At 48.1% G+C, this 21,302-nt stretch overlaps 1 protein-coding gene across 1 annotated transcript; it reads right to left on the bottom strand.

Moving 5' to 3' along the window:
• Positions 1-572: 572 nt before the first annotated feature.
• On the bottom strand, positions 573-20,628 carry RAB7A (RAB7A, member RAS oncogene family). Its single transcript, XM_074151257.1, has 6 exons — positions 20,512-20,628; positions 5,028-5,088; positions 3,811-3,937; positions 2,781-2,999; positions 2,121-2,249; positions 573-1,947 (listed from the first exon to the last, which is right to left on the bottom strand). The coding sequence occupies exons 2-6, from the start codon at positions 5,078-5,080 to the stop codon at positions 1,852-1,854; spliced, it is 624 nt and encodes a 207-aa protein (XP_074007358.1). The 5' UTR covers positions 5,081-5,088; positions 20,512-20,628; the 3' UTR covers positions 573-1,851.
• Between the last annotated feature and the right edge of the window lie 674 nt (positions 20,629-21,302).

The following is a 21,302-nucleotide window of genomic DNA, read 5'->3' as shown; positions in this document are numbered from 1 at the left end:
CATTTCTCTATACTTCATTTTCCATCTTCCTGGGGGCAGAGGAGTAGTGAGCTCAGCCTGGCTGAGTGCAAGCAGAGGGCCATGCCCAGCACCTAGAAGTTAAAGCCATAACCTTGACTAGGCTAGGCCAAGAAAAGGGTACCCTCGGCCAGCCTTGCTTCTCCTCCAGCCAAAGCACCCAACTGGTGGGTGGGAAGAGCTGAGCCTGCTCTTCCCATCAACTGACCCCTGAGGAGGGTAGCAAGAGCTTGGCCAGCTCTGACCTCTTCTCCACCCTTCCACAAGGGTTTTCATGTGCCCAGGACAGGGCTGGAGGTCTGTGCTCAGATCCAGCACCGCTCCTGCCACCGCAGGCAGCTCCAGGAACAGCAGAGGGGGAGCAGCCCTACTGCAGTCTGGGGTCAGCCAAGCAAACAGAGCCTGCTCAGCCCACTCTTGAAAATCCATCTAGAACCTTTATGGCAAGGAGGAAGCACAAACATCCTCCAATTAGCAGGCACTGGCTTGCTAAAGTGGTGACTAGACAGAGAAAAGAGAGCATGTTAGTGAAGGAAAAAAAAGAGAGTCAGAAACAGGAGTAAACAAGAAGGTTTGTTCTTGTTAAGTTTATTGGCATCATGTTTGTCTCTTTACATAAGAGCTCAGCCTACGTACTAGAATGTAGACCTCTGGAAAACAGGTAGAAGGGCTCCATTTAAGCAAGCTACAAACGCAAGAACAAATACCAGGAAGAAAGGAAGAGAGGAAAGGGACTAGATTGCCAAGATTTTTCCATACCAAAAATCCAGATTAGCAGTCAGTAAGAAGAAAGGGAAGATTCATAGTCCAGGTCATTCACCAAGAAACAGCTACCACAACCCAGGTGGGAGAGGAGCTCCTTCCACAGTACAAAGAGCCACCGGGACACCTCAGCTCTGGCTCCTTCTCACACTCGCTCCAGGATGTTAGGAGTTAAGCAGTAGGGGAGGTGAACAAATGAGGTCATTTCATAGCTGTATTTAATTTTAAATCCAATAATCCAGTGTGCATATCAATGCTGTTATGCAAATCTGAGAATTTAGATACAAAGAAGCCAGATAGATTTTCCAGAAGATGAAGCCTTTTTGGCATCAGAACAAGAAGGCTTACATAGTTCATCTCTACTGTACAGAATACTGCCTCTATCTGGACTCTGTGGTGCGAACGCGCTGCGGCTCACAAGTGTCCTCCTCACTTTCTACACAATCTGTGTTTCAGTACTCGAACATGTAATTCAGGAATTTTACACTAATTTATACATTTTTAATTGGTTGCATATATTAACATGTACTATAAGATTTTTCCTAAAGAAGCATTACATAATACATGGATACTGTAAAAAGATCTGATTAGTTAAAAGTAACAAGCATTAACAGAGATACATACAAAACTCAACCTAGTTGGACTGAGTGCTGAGCTTGCAATGAACTATAGGTAATCAGCCTTTCCAGTTGCAGCCTTCACGGGGGGGAAAAAACACCAGACAGTTAAAAATGTATGTAACTTGTTACAGAGATTATACCTGTAAACAGTTTCTCTCCATTGGACACCCGGAATTAGATTCAGTTCCAAACATACATAAGAGTTTCCATTTTAAACTAAGAGAAAGGTCTGTTACCATGAAGTGTGATGTGGATGGTGCGGGGACGTGAGCTCTGAAGTGCGGGACTCACAGATGCTCATGGGAGAGATGGGTGGATTTTGGCAGCTGGAGATGGAAATTATTTTTTTTTTTTTAAATTTCATTTTAAACACAGAAGAGGGGCTGTGTGTTTGAAGGCCTAAGTGTGATATTCATTTGTGAAGGACTGTGCTCAACCCCTCCCTCTCCCCTCAGCAGCTGCAGCTCTCCGCAGAGGCCTTCACTCGGTCGTTCTTGTCTAGTTTGATGGGTTCGGGGAATTCATTGTAAAGCTCCACTTCGGTTTCCTAGCGGGAGAGAAGGCAGGAGTTAGTGCCAGGCTCCACAGACCACTCCTAGCATGCAAGGAGCCATTCTCAGCTGGGAACAGCTGCTTGGAGAGCCCAAGGCTGCGCATAGGAGCCAAGCTGGGCAGGCAGGGCAGGCACCAGCAGGGGGCACCCACCGGCCCCCTCCCTACCTGTTTAAGTGCATTTCGTGCAATCGTCTGGAAAGCTTGTTCCACATTAATGGCCTCCTTGGCACTGGTTTCAAAGTAGGGGATGTTGTTTTTACTGTAGCACCAGGCTTGCGCCCGTTTTGTGGTGACCTGTGTGGACAGAGAGCAGCATCATTACCTTCAGCCATGCAGGAAGGGGGTTTTATTTCCAGGACAAGGCCAGAGACCCCTCGTATCCAACCTGAGTTGAGACAGCAGTTCTGACCTCATCAAAAACTACAGCCTTGATACAGAGCACAGGAGACTGCTGCCCACCACTGGGTATACTCAGCCCCAGCCTAAGGAAGATGAGGCCACAGGGCAGAGACTGCTCGGGCATCTCCAGGGCAGGGACCTGCTCACATAGGCGTTTCTCACCAATTCTGGAGGAGGAGAACCGGCTTCTCTCCTTGCATCTACTCAGGAAGCTGCTGCAATCCTTCCACCAGTGGGCAGGAGCATGCTGCACTCAGGGGTTTGTCCTCTCCAGGCAGGAGAAACTCTTCTTCCCCAGCGGCACACAACAGCTGAGCCACACTGAGCACCTCCCACTCCTGTTTCTCAGATAACCCTCCCCTGTTCCTACAAGGTCTCCCACTCCAGCAATTTCCTAAGAGGAGGCCAGCAAGTCCCAGTACTCACTTGTCTGTTTTCTAGGTCAATCTTGTTTCCCAGCACAACAAAAGGAAAGTTCTCAGGATCCCTTGGACTGGCCTGAATGAGGAATTCGTCCCTCCAGCTGTCTAGGGTTTTGAATGTGTTGGGGGCCGTGACATCAAACACCAGCACACAGCAGTCCGCTCCCCTGTAGAAGGCAACTCCCAGAGACTGAAATCGTTCTTGTCCTGCTGTATCCCATATCTGGAGCAAAAGACAAGGCAGATAAGCCAGCTCTACTCTGAGATAGTCAATCCACAATTAGGGCATTCATTTCAACACTCCCCACCAGGCATCTACAGCCCCCAGCTAGCCAGAGAGGAGCACCTGAAGGCTTGGGAATTTCTGTAGGCTCTAAGTATCAAGAGCCAGACACACCCCAATAGTTAACCCTTTTTGTGTTCAGCCTCAGCAAGGGACATACCCAAGTTCTGCTTGACCAGAACAAGGGTATTTGGGTCAGCAGGTGACCTTCCTGCAGTGCTTGGGTGCACTTTGGTATCAGCACAGTCCAAACACTCCTCTGATGGCTGCAACAGGGCTTCTGCTGCCTTGCAGTCAGTCTCACATTGGAGAGATGAAAGCTTCAGATACTAGAGACGTAAGCAGACTGGCAGGTTAACACTATACCCACAGGACTCAGGGCAGCACAAGGAGCTGACCTCACTAAGGAGTCCCTTCCCAGCCCTTTCCAGTCCCTAACACTTGGGAAACACATCTTTCTAACAAGATCTAGTTTACTGAGAGTACCAGATGCTGGTTTTTAAACTGGGCCTGGCAAAGCTGCTTTTAGCTGAGCCCAAACTGATCCTTGCCTTCCCTGGTTCAGCCCATACACAGATTTGTAGAGGAATCCAGCAGCACCTATGGCCAAGAGCAGGTCAGTGCAAACAAGATTCACACCTGCTACACCGATCCCTACACTGCTCTGGACCACGCTGGAGCAGATACTCCACACAAGCGTGGTCTAGGCAGCCAGGCACACCTTGCAGCAGGGAGCAGCATCACTCCTTACCTGCATTGTCACTAGCCTGTCATCCACCATGACCTCTTTTGTCAGAAAGTCTGCGCCTATCGTAGCCTTGTACTGGTTACTGAATTTCTTGTTCACATACTGGTTCATGAGCGATGTCTTTCCCACCCTGTACAGAAAGACACAAAAAAGAAAGACTAGATAGACTGTTCCTTCAACCATGTTTTCTTTAACAGTAACCACCCTGATCAGAACATCCCAGTGCCCTTTACCTTCCACCATAGCCTCCCAGGCTTTCAACCAGGGAAAATGGACCCCACTTCTGCAGGAAGGGGCTTTTACAGCAATAGATGCTGAGGCAACATGCTGAATAAGAGCATTAACTACCTAAGGATACAAAGGATTACAATCTTGAGAAGCCTTGTAAGTAATCTGATTCTTGGTAAGGCATATGCATCACATTATGATCATGAAGGCAATTTTGGAAGAAGATAAAGCGCCCCAGAGAAACCCAACGGAAGTAGTCATCTTCAGCCTCTGCACAAAGAGGAGGTGGAAGAACAGACAATCTCAGCTGGCAACAGCTCACATACACATCTGCTAGGCACCCAGAGGCAGGGATCTTCCCCAGAGAACCATCTGAGAGGCTCAGATGCCCTCTCTGTGTCTGAGAAACACTCCCCGATGAACAGCTCACTGGGGACAGTGGTATAAATAAGCCTTATGTCATGGGAGTCTGGTTACAGCCTGCACAGCAAGTAACCTGTAAGAGTGGAGCAGACTCCTTGCTCAACAGCTCTGAGCAAAGCCTTTCCCTCTAAGGGGCAGGCTCTGGCCAGATCAGACAAAAGCTCAGCAGATGGCTCAGTATAGACTAGGTCTCTGACAGAGGCAGAGTTTTAAGAAGTCACTTAAGATCACTTATAGTGGGTTTGTTGTTTGGTAAGTGAAATGCTCATTTCAACACAACATGTCCTCCTTGCAGAAAGGCTATCCAGTTCTGCTACCGGAGTCATCTGCCCACCACATCTCCCCTGCTTAATACTGTGGCAGGACTTCAAGACATTAAACTGCAGGGACATATTCTGGACAGAGGGTGGTGAAGAGTTCTTATAGCTATAAGGTAACACAGTATCTGGGGCTGTAAAATCTCTTCTCCAGGCACTGCTGGTTTCTTGTGGCACATCCAGGCTCCCACTAGTCAAGAGCATTCCCCCATCCAGACAGCAGTTTGGCAGCTTAAAGGCTCCTCCACTTACCCAGAGTCTCCAAGGATGATGACTTTCAGTAACACTTTCTTCCTAGAAGTCATCTTTTACACTAGAAAGGAAGAGGAACAATCCCATCAGACACCATTAGCATGTCATTCCTCCCAGCAGAAAGCAGCAAGTTGGGAGTCAGAGAAACCCGACTCCCAGCAAGGAGCCAGCAAAGGGCAGGGCCCAGCGCTCCTGAAACCAGACTCCTTCGGCTCAAGGCTACACTTGAGCACTAACCAGGTGTTTGCCCGTTACCTAGGCTGGGCCATGACAGACCAGTAGTGGCAATTTAATACCAACAGGTAGATGAGCCAAGCGCTTGCCCTTTGCAGTATCTTTGGACCCTATTTCTAGGCGATTGTGTGGGTATACTAGTGTAGGCATTCTCCCTTAGCATTCTTATACATGCTACTAAGAGAGATGTAAGCAGAGATGCATCCAACAGCACACAAGCTTTTTTTATGCTGTTCAGTAGTTTCCTAGTGAAAAAAAAAAAAAAAAAAAGATTGGACTTCCCCCCCCTTTCAGGTTGAGCTTGAAGAAGCAATAGCTTTCTCCAGCTATGCTCTGTGAAACTGTTGCATCCCAAGGATACGCTGTGGCTGAAGCAGTCACAACATAACCACATAGGCCAGCTGAAATACAAAGTAAACTGCTACCAGACTCCACAGCTTCGCTGAGAGCACATAAAGCTAACTGCAGCCACCTCACCTTTGGTGGAAGGACACTTCATAGGCAGGTAGCTCTAAATGGGCCATTAATGGTCCATCCAATTAGCAGGAGTGAGAGTTGAGTTCCAGAGATCTCTTACTTGCTCCCAGGTCTCCTTCAGATTAGTGAAGCAGCGAGAAGTACATCAGCTGCAGCAGGCCTGAACACACTCCTGGATGTGCTTTAGCACAGTGAGGCAAGTATTAAGTCTTGCTATTAGTGGTTGAGCATGCCCTTCCTACCATGAGGCTCTTCTCCCCACATCTGGGGAGGGTATGGAACAAACCATTCTTAGGTGTGCAAGCTTGATCAAGATCAGACCCTGGTTTGGCACTGACCTGGTCCATGACACAAGGACTCCTTGGCTTTCCCTAAGGAGCCCTGAAGGTTCTGTACAGCAAGAGGAGCCAGAAGATGGCTATAGCTGTGCTACTTGAGTTCAAAGAGTCTTGACAACAGGTTTGCTGTATTAAGCCCTTATACAGGGACTTGGTTACCCTAAAACTCCCATCCTGCTACACTCCATTCATTGCACCATACAACCCCTACTCTTCAGAAGCTATTCCTGACTTTCACAGCTAAGGAGGCCTTCCCTTTTCAACAACATGGATATATGCATCTTCTGAGCAGCTCAGTCCTATGCATTTCCTAGGATACGCAACAGCCTGAGCTGTTGCGGATAACTGTGACCTGCTTCATCCCACTACTACTACAGGTAACATGCTCCAAGCTGTAGGAGCCCCTCACTAGATGCAGAGTCCAATTGCAAAAATGTCTTAATCATCCCAAGCTTCAGGTGTTAAAAAACATGCAGTCTTTTAGACTTTGCCATGAGCAAGTGCTGCAGAAGCTGAGAAAGCCCTCCTGCGGCCACCATAGGTAGTGGTGCACTTACAGCTACACCCTGTTGGACTGCATCCCTCTCATGCATCTAGCGACACATCTAGATTGGAAACACTGTTGAGAAGATAACAGCCAGAGGCTGTTGAGTGAACAGCAGCAACAGGCCACCCACAGAGCTCATGCTAACCTTAGATGGGTGTTACAGATGCCAGAGAGCTCGTGCAGGACAGTTTCTTCAAGTGTAAACACCTCTCCTTTCCAAGGCTGCCTGTGCTGGACTGTATTGCTCAATGTCAGTCCAGCTATACCGGCCAAGATAGAGCCAGCTGAAAGTTGTCAACAACCCCAACATTTAGTCTTGCTTCTGCTCTTGCCAAGATCCACACTCTGCAACTCGTCTTCTCTATAGCCATGGGGAGAATAGACCATGTAAGCTCCTTCAAACAGACTGCACCTCCTGTGTTTTCAAAGCATGTAGGACAAGTGACACTTGTGTTAGTCAAGCCAGACACTTCTGCAGCACAACCAGCCCAGATGGAGCAAGCAAGCAGAGCTTCAAAACAGCTCAAAGACAGCTGTGTACACTGAACTGTCCTGGAAAACATCTATATAGGTTCAGGCCCAGTGAGAGAGTCACCCGTTTTCCTCAGGACAGAGGAAAACAACTCACCCTGAACTGACTGTGCCAGAACCCAGCATGTACTGCTTCTATTTTCCTCAGTGTTTCCAGTATTGCTTGCCACCGGCTGCTGCAGCTCACTGCCTCCTGGTATTCAAAGCAGCTTTGGGCAAGCTGGCATTAGCTCTCATGCTCAGGGAGGGATTTACAGAGCCCTAAGTTACAACACTAAATCACACTGGGTGCTTAGCACTCAAGTTCAACACAGCCCAAAGTCCCACTATGAAGGGAGGGGAAACTGATCTGTCAAGTGTCATCACCTTGGAAGCAGCTCAGCTGAGCAGCCACCTGCAGACATGGGAAGGAAGTCCAAGTCAGACCTGACAATGCCTTCTAGTCATAGCTGACAGGCTACCCCATCAGCAAGAAAGGCTATTACTGCCTCATGAACACCAGTCAGGTGAGACATCCCAGGTGATACAACGGATATGAGCCATAGCACAGAAAGAGCTGCCTCAGCTTGGTATTTAGTTTGGGCCATGAGACAGCGAGGAGCTCCAGTCCTATCAGGGCCCAGCAGTGGATGCTGCCCAGAGTTTCCCACCCTATTTACTAGGATTGATCAATGTTGCTTTGAAGCCCAGTCAGTTGATCAGCCAAGTCCTCTTATCAGTCTTCTCTTTACAGGTATGAGCAGACCAACACTTCAGAGTTACTCCTTGCCCAGTACAAGAAGAGACCTTGCCTTTGGAGAGGACAGCATGTCTCCAGGTCTTGGAGGAAGTACCAGTGTCTGATCTCCTGGAGCCTTCCCGTAGAAGGAACCTCCTCTAAGTTTAAGTAGCATCAAATTGCTCTTTATAGCACCACCTTTGCCGTTTCCTTTATCCTTACCACATTCTGTGTGGCTGAGCAGGACTTCAACAGCAGCTCCTGCTTAAAGCAGCTATTTCTGCTCAACAGCGGTCTGACTGGTCCTAGTGAGATCTTCAATCTAGATGTATTAAAGACATCCCATTATCTTATCTGGGGTTTCTTATGAAGCAACCCAAAGGATCAAACTACTCCAAGAAGCAGATACCATACCTCCTCCAATGTTTGCTTCAAGCCAGTGTTTTTAACAAGCTGAGGTACTGGAAGTGAAAGACACTAGTGCTCTCTGAAGGTCCTCTAAGTGAAGCCTTACTACAGTCTCTGTAACACCATGCAAAGGATTTTGGTGACTTCAGCTCATGCTAAGTCAACAGCAAACACAACACTTCATGGCAGAGGATGCCTTCACACATTGCAGTTCAAGTAAGCTCAGAAATACTTCAGTTCATCCTGGTTACAGCATGCCATTTGCTGTGTCAGTGAAACAAGGTGCAGCCAACCCTGGGCCAGGTTCAGTATTCAAAGACTTGCTTGCCTGAAGTCAGAGGCAACTTATGATTATTCCTGTGTTAACACAGGCTGTTTCTCACATTACACAGCATTGAGTAGGTTCATTACTGCTTTGTGTCCCAGAAATGGTGCCCACATACATGCTCTAAGCTACATAGATCTCATTTCTGGTGAGCCTTGCTAGTACAAAACCAACTAAGGGAGACAAAGAAGAATACAGCTTTGGCTCAGAGATGAAGCAGGTTTGAATACCTGAAGGAGCAGTTAGCTCACCTGAGGGGTTTCTCCAGTCACACCTGCAAGAAACACCGGATTACTGAGCTGAGATGTAGGCTGTGCAGGGTTTCCCCCATGCTCTTGCAAAGAGCAAGCTCAGCTTGAGCTGAGATCAAAACTGTGATAGTGCTGAGTCAGTGGTATCCACGACTAAGACTATTTTGTACTACATATGCAGTTTGTCTCTATGATATTTGGCATAATTACTCTAGAGCAGCATCCTGCAAGAGTCACATAAGCCCTTAAGATGGCAGTGTGCAAGCTCACACAGGGCTCACATCCAGCCCCAGGAGCATTTCTGAACAAACACTTCCTTTTTCAGAGATACCATGAAGAAAAACCTGTTTGTTAAGATTTGATCCAAGACATCAGTTCTGTTTTACACTGTGTGAAATCTCTTGGAGCGAGGTCACCCACATGACTGCTCAGAAAACAGCCTACCAACACACCCAGCTAGCCCTGCTCAGGAGCCGTCAGAAGCTTCCTGTCAATCAGGAGACCAGTCAGCATCATTCCTCCTCCTGCCTAACCGGTGCCAAAGCAATGACACAGCTGTCTCCAATACAAGAGACAGTTCCTTCCACTCAATTTTTAATGCTCATTCCTAAGCAAACAAGCCATCAACAGTATGTTGACCCTCATAAGATTAACCCTGCTATAGCATGCTCTTTCCCACAGTAGTGTTATCCCCTTTGTAAGGTGATAACACAGGAGAATCCCTAACACCTGACCTGCAAGTGTTACTGGCTTAGCTCATCTGAAAGGAAGAGTCAAAAACTTGTCCCTATGAAGTTCCACAGTGCTACAGCTCCTCAGACGCAAGAGCAAATAAAGCCTATGCCAAATCTAATTAGGCTTCCCTTGTTGCTTCAGGGTACATTACAACTGTCCTTTCACTTGCTAGATGAAGACAGCTGCTTTAACTCAAAGCAGAAATGGGTGGTTAAGGATTCCTTAGAGACGTTCACATGTATCTTGTCACAATGCAGGCATTGGTTGGTAAAAGCAAAGAACGGTAGGAGCTCGCATTGATGGCCCGCCAGCTCTTAGATGAGCTATCCTTTAACTGAAGTAGCCCTTGTGATAGGAACACCCTGTTAAGTTGCTCTTGCATAGTTCTAGTAAAAGAGTAGTGAGCCTTGGGGGAGGTGGGAAATCTCACCTCCATGGAAGACAACAGCTCCCTAAGCAGCAGCATACCCATACCAGTTTTGAACCTGTTGACAAGCTGCTGGAGCAGTCCTTACTGTTGCAGCTTTGCTATTAAACCGTTCAATTAACAATGCTAACCAAGAACTAGAGCATGCTTATGCAGAGGCTAAAAGAACTGGGGACACTTGACCAGGAGTTCTCTGCTCCTACATCTACCACCTTACCATCCACACCTTCCACTAAAAACCAGTTGAACACTGAAGCAAGACTGTTGGACCACCCCTCTCACTTTGTATCCTTTGCCAGGGATATTTAACACTATGCCAACAAGGCACTAGATGGTAGGAAAACAAGCACCAAGCAGAGCTAAACTCACCATGGCACTTACGAATACCTGGTTCTGCTTCCCTGTCCCAGCAGGTAGCACCAGAGTAAGTAGGTGCTCCACATAAAGGCACATTTGAACCTGAAACACTGCAAGTCTTTTCTGGGTGCTGTGGCTGCTAAGTGCAGCATTCACTTTTCCACTCTATCACAGGACCTTTAGCAAAAACACCCAACCATGAGAGACTCAGTTTGGACACAGCAGTCCTACAACAGGGAATACCACACTGCAATGGGCTCACCAGTGATCACACTGAGCAGAAGACAGCCACACTTGAACACTGGAAGAACCTTCCGTCCTGGAACGCAGAAAAAGTGTCCTGAAATGCAACTAACCATGCTTCCGACAGAAACACCACCCCTGCTTGCCGTTCTCTCACATGGGGGAGGCTGCAAAGCATTAAGTCTCTGTACTACAGCGAAGAGCTATTTTTATTTCCCCACCCCCCAATGGTTCTGCATTTCTTCAAGGAAACTGAAGCTGGAAGAATGATTCAGGACCAGCTCAGATTGAACCAGTTCCTTCCCAGAAGTAGGAAGTTCCCTAGCATGTTTGGGACCTCAGAGGGTTATGTCTGCTTAGACCTTCAGCCACCGAAATGAGATGCTCTCTGGATGTTTATCCTGTTCTTACAGGATCAAGCACACCAGATTGGCACATATCACTTGCCCCATGGTCACGCTGTACCCTGCCATGATTTATCAAGCCAAGTTTAGCTGAGGCTTTGAGTAGACACATGAATTTGTTTCAGTTCAGCTACCCTGAAAATGCAAGGCCTCATCCTGAGGAAAGGCAGACAGTCTGCAATTGACCTTAGTTGACCAGGATCACAGTTCCCACTTGCAGAGTGCCCAAGGGTTCCAGACACTCTTTGTGCTGAAGCCTCTATCTCCAGTTGCAGCAGGAGCTCAAGGTGGAGCTGAACAAGTTTTACCAATACAATTTAACAATAACAGCTTGGTTCCAACTACCTGGTCACACAGACCTTGCTAACAAGGTGTCTGCTAATGCTAAGCTACAAGCGACAGCCTGAGCAATTCAACACGATTGCTTACCTGAGACCAGTGGATATAAGCCTTTAACATCTCTCACTTGCATACTCCTGGGTGACACAACAGCCCATGAGCAGAGCAGCCCTGTCCTTCCAGCTGGGAAAAAGCTGAGCAGTAGCCAGAGGACAATCATCAGGGGCTGTTACTTTCATACAAACATGGCTTATGAGATGCTGAGCTGCCTTTAAGAAAGAAACTAGAAATAAGCCTACCTTTGATTTTTGACGGCTGCTGCATATTTTACTTACCAAACCTGAGTGCTCTACAAGTGGAACAAGAGCCTGGCATCCTTGCACTGAGGACTGCTACAGAAGCACGTTAAGTTTTAACAGCAAGTTGAGTCTTGCATTGACAAGAGCTGCACAAGCAGGACAGTACCCTCTTCCACTCCCATGACAGGTCTACTAGTAGCTCAGCTTCCCCAGCTGGCTCAAAGGTCCCATCTAGGAAAGTCTCACATTTAGTGGGGACGCGTGCTGGCTTCGCACCTAAAAAAGCCAATTAGGAGCATCTTGCCATTTGGGTTGACAACTTGCAAGAACTGCTCTCTGTAAACAGGCTGCTTTTTAGGGCAATGGGCTCCTACGGTCCATACAGTCAAAGGTGCCTTAGATGTGCTTTCTGGCCTCACTGATACACCACAGAGAAGCAGTCAGTTAAAGCAAAGCCCACACCAAAAGCAGCTGGCAAGATATTCCTGTGACAGCTTCACAGAAGCTGCTGCTGTATCAGTAGCATCTCAAAACTGCTTTCCACCTCCTTCCTCCCCACACATTTATGTTGCTGTTCTAACCAACATATTCCCTCCTGCTGGTACCCAGCCAAGAGCTCAAGCACAGCTCATCATTCCCTCCTATGAAGAGCAGATAGGCTGCCTGCTACTCACTGCAGCTTCACCAAGAACAGGCTTCTGTCCAGTTGGTGCCTTTCCCAGCCAGCCCTGGGAGGCAGGAATTACCTCTGTTCAGGGAGCTGGGAGCCTCAGCTACAAATTAATTTTTGATACCTTGTGTAAAACATTATATTGCAAGTTGTCAGGTGTAGGGTATGCTGCCCAGTATCTCCCATCCCCACCTGAGAGTCCTAAGCCAAAAGCTCTCCCTTCTTGAAGAACAGCCTAGTGCTGAGATGCTTGCTAGCATGCTGACATGGCTCAGATCAAAATAGAATCTTAAAACATGTTTCAGTATCCCAGAGGAATTGGCTTTTTAGACTACAGCTGTCTGCAGTAAGTTTCCACCTCATTTTGAGGGTGGAGTTGCAGCCTCCAGTGCTGGAGGAGCTGCTCTAGGACCAAGTGGAGCTCAGGAACCAGCCAGCAGCAGCAAGCTACAGCTCAGCCTCGTGGCATTGAGCTCAGTTCATTGACTACTTCAATGCGAGCACCAAACTGGTGTGACATGGTGCTAACAGTCAACTGACTGGGTCTATGAGCTGGCTACCTGATGAATCTGACACCAGCCCCACACACACGCTGCAGCATCCTGTTCCTGGATAACATGCTCTTAGGACAACTCAGGGCTAAAGGGAGAAAGTGATGGGGCAACATGCAGCTTGGGGAAACATGTAGGAAACCCAGCTGGAAAGCAAAAGCTTTGGAGCAGTTGTGAGCAGAATAGGCTCTTGGTGTGATCAAGGAAGCTCCAGAGCCAGTGCTAGGGAAGACATTCCCTTCAATTGCAATCCTACAGGATTTCAGGTAGTTCCCAGACATACCCTCAGTCCCTAGCTGGAGGCTCCTGCATGCATCCCTGCTGTGGACAAGGGCTCAAAGAGCTCCTTGGAAGAGGATATGGCAATGGCCAGCTTGCCAGAGAGTCCAGATGACACAGGGAAGGCAAAGGCAATGCCACTAGTAGGAACCATGTCTGCAATGGAATCACATGACCCACACATGAGAAGGGGTCTGCCCTGCCTGAGGTCTCAGCTCAGCTGCTGCTCCGTTAGGGCTGCGATTCGGAGAGCACTGCATTCCTGAGAGGCACTGATGCACATGATCAGTCAGGCTCAAAGCCCAAGCTCTCAAAGCCAAGTTCTCCAGTCCAAGCCTCACTGATTCACAGCCCTGTTACACCTCCCAGCATTTCTCCAGACCAGAGGAGTTATATGCCTGCACAATGTCTAAATACTAGATGTGGAACTGAACAAGTTCCTTGCTCTAAAGTTGCCATTAGGAGTTGTGACTCTACCTTAGAAAAGTCCAAACTACATAGGACTAGCCCCCACCCCCACATCCTGGAAGGTATGAAGCTTAAAAACAGAACTCTATGGGTTTAAATATCACAGCAGCCACCTTATCTTGAGGAGATATCATGTTGATTTGATTACATGGTTTGAAAGTGGGAACAAAACAAGCACGGAAATACATTTGCTTACAGTACCAAGGCAGATGTGTCTCAGCATGTTTAGTCAGACCACCACCAGTATGCTTAGGAGCAGTGGGAAAGGTCTGCAGGTCATTTCTTCCTGTCTACAGGAACACGACTTTGCCTAGACTGCTGCTTTGCCTAAGATCACAGCAGCACTTGTAGGCTCTTCCAGGTGATAAACACCCTGAGCCAAGGGGAGGGAGGGAAGGGAATGCAGAAAGCATTCCCAGGAACACAGCCAGCTATGCTGGACAGCCATCCTGGATGGATCACTTTGCTCCTCAGCAACCTGAGGATGATCACCATCATCTCCCCATCAGGTAGCAGGTATCTGGAGACTGCAGCTCAGGACAGGAGCACAGGAAGGCCCTTTTAGAGTTAATGCCACACAGTAACTAGACCAGGACTCCCAGACAGAAAGCCAGGGCTGCTGAAGTGGTAGTCTTTGGGTAATAGGAAGACAGCTCTGTGAGAAAGCCATACCCAGAAGCTTCACTGAAAGCTGGATGTTTCCAGCTATGAAGTTTCTTAGTCCACCAGTTCCTCCAACAGCTGAAGGGCCCTTATACCACAGGGTATCTTTCTCCCAGGAATGGGCAGACAAATATAGAGTCCTAACAGGCTGAAGATCTTCAGCTACCCTTCTTTTGGGGGCTCAAGTTATGTTGTCATTCAAGAATTAGTATTGCTGTGCCCTTACCTTCCAGGAGGAAGCAGTTGCCCTGTAAATCCTACAGGATTTCAGGTAGTTCCCAGTTTATTTTCCCCCAAGGATCAAGCTGTTACAAGAACAGGCATGCTTGCTTTAACACCCCTCCCCCTTTATCAGAGCAAGCTCAACTTCCCCTATTCTGCCCTGGGGGAGACAATCTCAGGATGTGGGAGGAGAGTTGAGCACATTGCTGGCTGCTGGGAGACACTAGGCAACAAGCCATGTGTCTTGACTAAGGGCCTTGCCTACGCAAAGCATTTCAGCTATACCAGTATAGCTTCCATGTTGCCATGCCTCTACCAGAATGGTCTCCTTGGTGGAGAGCTGCCAAATCAAGCAAGATAAATCTTGTACTACTAACTGCAGCACAGCTATAGTGCCCATACAGCCTGGGTCATACAGTCGTGTCTGTCAGCCTTCTGGCATGCAGCCACCCAACAGTTTCAGTAACCCCTACATGAATACCAATAGCCCAGCATGGTTCTTATGGCAGGCCATCCATTACTTTCTATAAATCAAACACAGTGCCAGTGGCAGCTGGGTTTCAATCTTCGTATCCAGAAGATACGGCTGAGCAATTCAAAATACTGCAAGTTAGCCAGGCCACTGAGAAACAGTAAAGTTGTTAGACCTTTACCATATCTGACAGTGTTTTTCAAGTACTCAGATTAATTTCTAGTTTTGTCTACAGCTGCCTAAGGTTTCACACATTCCTGCCATGCTTTCAGTTTTAGAAACACAAATAGGAGGTTTTAGATAACCTTTGCAGTGGTAAGCAAAGCACAGATATTAGACCTTGTCAGAGGTAAACAAGCCTTGTTTATCTGCTCCTGGCTGCTAGCTTCCACCAGTTCCTAGAGGCTGGGCAGGAAACAAGTGAGTGAAGGGAGACTTTGACCAAGGTTCAGGCCTTCAAATCAAACGATGGCCCTCAGGAGGCCTGCCAGACCCTGTAGCTTACACCTGAGATTCAGATCTGAGAGTGAAAACTGTCTCTCCTTCAGCACCAGGAGCTTGATAGAGGAGATAGGACAAATACTGATGGGAGACCACACCATCAGACAAGTAGACATGGAGAAGTACAAGACCAACGCTAATGGCAAAGAAACCTTACTCCTGTACATCTATTCCAGGAGGTCCTGTTCTCTTCTAGAGAAGAGGCTTCCTCTAGGGACAGGTTGCAGTCCAAGAACTAAACCTTGATCTGCGAGCAGAACTCCTGATCCTACACACACTCAATACCTCTTACCATGCTAATGCAGTCTGCAGAGCAGGAAGGACAAGTATTTCAGTACCAGTCCCAGAATGGGAGTGTAACAGGTAGTTTGCCATGACAGCTGAGTCAGCGCCTAACAAGAAATTCCTACAGTGGAGACTGTTTCAGACTCATACTTCATACCCTCATACCTCTTGCACAGATGCTGCATCAATACTTAAGCAGCTCAGCTATTCTCTTGATGAAGCTCCACAAAGGACTGAAAAAAACCTCACTGAAGTGACTTACATGGTGAGATTAAGAGAGCAGTGCCAGTAAACTGCATCTTCTTCTTAGGGGCAGATGGGGAGGAGATCAAGCCTAGGCATGCCTCAGTTACAACCATCTCACTGCTCAGTCTTGGGACACGGTTACCACTGTGCCAGTCTGGACTTCAGACACCATTATCCATGTCTGGGAGGCGAGAGGAAGAGAGCTACAGAGCCAAGTGACTCAGCCAACTTGAGAGACAAGCACCAAGCAGGTTACTTTCAAGAGGATGCTACTTCCCAGCTGGAGAGAGATCAAGGGTTCAGCACAGACCCATTAGAGAAACTGGTAGCCCCAGCAACCAAGGTCCACCACTTCACCAGTCCAGCTTATCTGCCAAGTGACCAAAGTTACAGTATGCAGTGATATAAGGCAGATGCCAGAAAAAACACTGTTTTCTTAATTGACAATATAAAGATCTACTCAATTTCATTTAGGAATTTCTGCTTGAAACTCAGGCAAATACAGTTAGATACAATTAGTCAGCTTAAACTGGCATTTTAAGTACTTATGGAGAGGCAAGAGCAAATCACTCAATAGATAAGTGCCTTTAAGTTATACAAATAGGAATCTGTGCCACAAGTTTACACTTCAATCCCATCTCAAAGGCAGTGTAGCACTCCTGAAGTTTCACTGCCCTGTGAAAATAGCCACGGCCCCAGGAAAAGGTTCCCTGGCAAGAGAAGTCAAGGCTATTTGAGATCAGCTGCAAATCAACACACTCCAGTGGCCTTGGCAAGCTTGCTTCCCTCCCCGTTACTGACCATGAGTTAGCAACAGCAGTGTTGACACAGCTTCCCCCATGGACAGAGCGCTCATTGCTGGCACCGGAGAGGAGGAGCAGTCTCTCTCACAGGAGCAGCGCTAACAGCAACAATGACATCACCACGGCAGATCTCCACCGAGCAGAAAATGCAGCAGCACACCGGGTTTGACGCTGCATCCTCGCGAACAGAGCACAAAAAGCAACAAGCATGCTGGAAGCCAGCAAGCAAGCATGTGATAGAGGGGTATTCCTTCACTGCCGGCTATTTCTGAGCAGCACATGTGGAATCACTGACCTTGGGCACTCATTTGGAAGTTTTATTCAAGGTGCATTTACAGGGAAATTACAGGGAAATACGATCTTCAACAGAGCAGCTAACCGCAGAAATGAAAAGGGTATATTAACTATTGTCATTCAATTAATTATCCATACCTAATGGGAGTTTTGAGATGCACAGCCCATGTTTGGATTGTCACTTCACAAAGTGACCCTTTTATCCTCACAGTCTAATGTCACAACTTAACTATGTCTGAAGGCAGACTACAAGAGATCATTTTAGGAAGCTGCAGGGGGAAGCTAACTGAACTCCAACTCATCAGGCAATTAAACTGCAATTATCAAAACAATGCTGTGCACGGATGAAGTATTTCAGCATCTGAAGGATGCAGGATTGCTGTCAGACAAGCAGCACGCAAGCATGCTAGTGTCCAGCCAAGTTCAGCATTTAGGTAAGGTCTTACCTGGACTCCCTTCCACCAAAGCACTTTAAATTACTTTACAGTTCTGCAAGGAAATCTTAGGTCCATCAGACCCTAGTAACAAGGGCTGAAGAGCAGTTCAGGTCACACCCGAGAAGGCCAGAAGACATGAGGGAACACTGGCAGCATGCAAGGTGAGGGTTCTCTACTTGTTTATCAAATGCTTAGTTTACTTCAGTTACTGCAGAAGTTGCTATATTATAACAGCAGGGACAGCTACCAGTAAGTATCTGAGCCCACACATCTACCAGTTTTAGAGAATGCAAGCATCCAAATGCCCTTTTCTATAGCCCTTATTCCCAAACCTGGGCTTGCCAGACACCTATCTCAAAATGCAGCATTTAAAAATGCACCCTAATGAACGACAAGCAATTTTGTTTACAGCCAAATGTTTAGTTCTGCATAAACTAGTCTCATTTTCACAGAGAAGTCAGACCAAAATCCCATACATGTTAGAGACAAAGCTATTTATAGTTTTGCACAGATGGTTTGATTGTAATTGTCACGTTTCCTCAAGGACAAGCTTTGCCAGAGATTTGCTCCAACAGGTAATTCACATGACCTTCCAACACAAGAGTCTTAAAATGGGAGCTTTAAGGAGGTGCTGCAGAAATTGAATCTGGTAGCCCTCTTGCCTACAGACATTCATTTTGGGTAGTAAACCAAGCAAAGTGGTATCTTCCCTAGGTGATTTCAGAGGAGAGCCTATAGTAGAGCTCGTACATTTTCCACTTTCATTTAAGGATTCATCAAAGTTGTAACATGTCTGTGCTACTCACCATAGAGTTTGCTTCACTGGCTTTGGTAGGAGGGCAAGGATGCCTCTAGTGTAGTCTCTGCAACAGTCTCTGTATTTAAATTCTTAACTTGGCACCTTTGCCTTTTAAGTCACAACTCTTAGCATGCCATGTTGAACTACCAGTAGAGTATTTGAGAACATGGACCTCTGCATGACACTACAGGGAAGAAGAAAGCTTTACATAGCTACTTCCTTCCACCCTATCAGTTATATTTCTCACTGCAGGCTAGAAGAGCAAGAAACTGCCATTGGATTTTAAAAGATTTCCTTATTAAGGGGTCTGATCAATCCCATCTTACAGTTTTTCTACACCAGAAGTAAAGCATTAACATACTAGCACAATGGAAAAAAAAAAGAGGGGGCAGTACTTGAAAGTAACAGTATTAGAGCTGCTTTGGATTCTGAGGACTCAGGCCAGGCATGGTGGGCCTACTCATTAGTTCATGGAGGGCAAGTCATGTGTTCAGTCAGCTGTTGGAAGTCACAAGGGCAAGGGGAGGAAAAAAAAAAAAAGAAGAGACAAGTATACTTGTTCTTCCTGAATAAGTACAGCGACGAAGCCCTGATTATTTAACAAGGAATATTCAAATGACTCCACCCACTTTAACCTCAAATACAGCTACTGAGAGAACAGGGTACATTGGCTCCAGCAGCTTGGCTCTACTGGAAGCATGGCAAGGCTGCAGCTTCTATCACTACTGGTACCACCGCAGCCTGTGAACATGGTGTAGCCACAAGTAAGCCTTTAAAATACAGCCAGCCAAACACTGCAGCACAGCTGGTTACATACCATTCCCCCAAGATGAGAGTTCTTCACTTCTCCCAGCCTCGATTCCCACACCGGAACACAGAGTGCAAGGCACAGGCCAGAGCTGGCCAGCCAGTCACAAGAACTGGAAGCTTTAAAGCTTCCATATTGGCAACTGTCAAACAAAGAACAGCTTGCTTACAGTTGGGAGGACTTTGTTCTGTCATGTGTCCTCAGTTTATGTATAAAAAAACCCTCATACATACATATCATAACAGCTCTGCTTATCAGCAAGTATTTTTACTTTTTATGGAGATAATACTGAGAATTCCAGCTTTGACTCAAAGGGTTTGGAGTTACTGGGTAAGACATACTCATTTTGATGTTGAGGTTACCTATCTTGCTTCAGACTAAGAAAGCTTTTTTAAGTTGTTTTACTACTAAAATAATCCCTCTACTTACAGGGAAGATGGTTCGGTTGTATTAAGGAAAGCAATTATTTATTTCCATATTTATTAGTCTATATATACCTGGAGACTAATAACATATCTATCATTTAATTTACCTTATTATACACTCACAGCTAGAAGTACTTCTAACATCCACTCTAATATTTCTTAGAACTGACTCAGGCTTTACACACGCAGAGAGCTACTTTCGCAATAACTGCCAGTCTCTTCAGTCGCCTGTTTTGTCACATTAATTGCTCCCAGGGCAGCCTGCTCATCTTAAAAAGCCATATCCACCGACCACCCAGAGCAGCATTTCACCACCCCAACCCAGCGCCTCCCCAGAGGCCAGCGCTCAGGCCACCTTCAGCCACCAGCTGCCCCAAAGCCTCTTCAGGCTTTGAGAAGAAGCTGCAGGAGCACCACATGTCACAGACAATACGCTCTCCTCCCCGGGAGGTACCACTTCGGGTCTCTTCAAACCTCTCCGGAGCAGAGGCTCCTACAAAGGCCTCAAAAAACACGCAACTCGGGAAAGGCCTGTGGCCCCCCACACACACTCCCGCAGCGCTGCGCGGAGGGGCCCTTTCCCGGGGAGACCCCCAAGGCCCAGTTCTATTGTTCCAGGGGCAGCGACGGGCCGGGCCCGGCACGGCGGCGGGGAGCTCGGCATAGGAGGGCAGACAAACACCGCCATGGGAGGGTAGACAAACACCGCCCTTCCTCGGCGGGCCAGGCCCCGGTGGCGGAGCCCGCCCGGAGAGCACGAAAGCAGCGCCTCCCCCACCCCTGCGGAGGGCGCCCCGGCAGCCCCCCCCCCCGCCCGGCGGCTCCAGGGGCCGGGGCGGAGCCGCCGCCACCCCCCTACCGCAGGCGCCAGTGTGAGGCGATTCCACCCCCGCCGGAGACACGACCCTGACGCCCCGCAAGGCCTCACCTGGTGCGTGTGCCGCGGCGCCCGCCCGAGACTCGCTGCCACCCCCCCGCTCGCCTCGGTCGGCTTTAATGGGCCCAACCGCCTCCCCGCTTTCACTTCCGCCTCCCCCCCGACAACTTCCGGTCACGGGGGCCCGCCCGCTGGCCCTGACGTCAGCACGCCGCCCGGCAGCCAGCGGAGGGAGGGGGAGCGGTAGCGCGTCACGTGACCGCTACCTCGCGGCCGCCATCTTGGGTCGCCGAGGCCGCGGCGGGGCGGCGGCCTGTACCGGCTGTGAGGCTCAGCGCCTCCTGCCGGAACCGGGAGCTCGCGTGGGCCCCTCGCTGCAGGAGAGACATTGAGATTCGGGAGCGTGTCCAGGGAAGGGCAACGAAGCTGTGGGGGATCTAGAGCACAAGTCTTATGAGGAGCAGCTGAGAGAGGTGGGGTGGTTTAGCCTGGAGAAAAGGAGGCTGAGGGGAGACCTCATCGCTCTCTACAACTACCTGAGAGGAGCATGTGGTGAGGTGGGGGTTGGTCTCTTCTCCCAAGTCACAGGCGATAGGACAGGAGGAAATGGCCTGACGTTGTGACATGGAGGTTTAGCTTGGATATTGGGAAAAATTTCTTCACAAAAAGGATTATCAAACGTTGGAACAGGCTGCCCAGGGAAGTGGTGGAATCACCATCCCTGGGGGTATTTAAAAGAGGAGTAGATGTGGTGCTGAGGGACATGGTATAGTGGTGGACTTGTCAGTGTTAGGTTGATGGTTGGACTCGATGATCTTAAAGGTCCCTTCCAACCCAGATGA

The sequence above is a fragment of the Numenius arquata genome, chromosome 8, assembly GCF_964106895.1.
Source record: "Numenius arquata chromosome 8, bNumArq3.hap1.1, whole genome shotgun sequence".
Lineage (NCBI taxonomy): Eukaryota > Metazoa > Chordata > Aves > Charadriiformes > Scolopacidae > Numenius > Numenius arquata.
The sequence above is the reverse complement of the archived record's forward strand: the minus strand, read 5'-3'. Positions and strand labels throughout refer to the sequence as shown.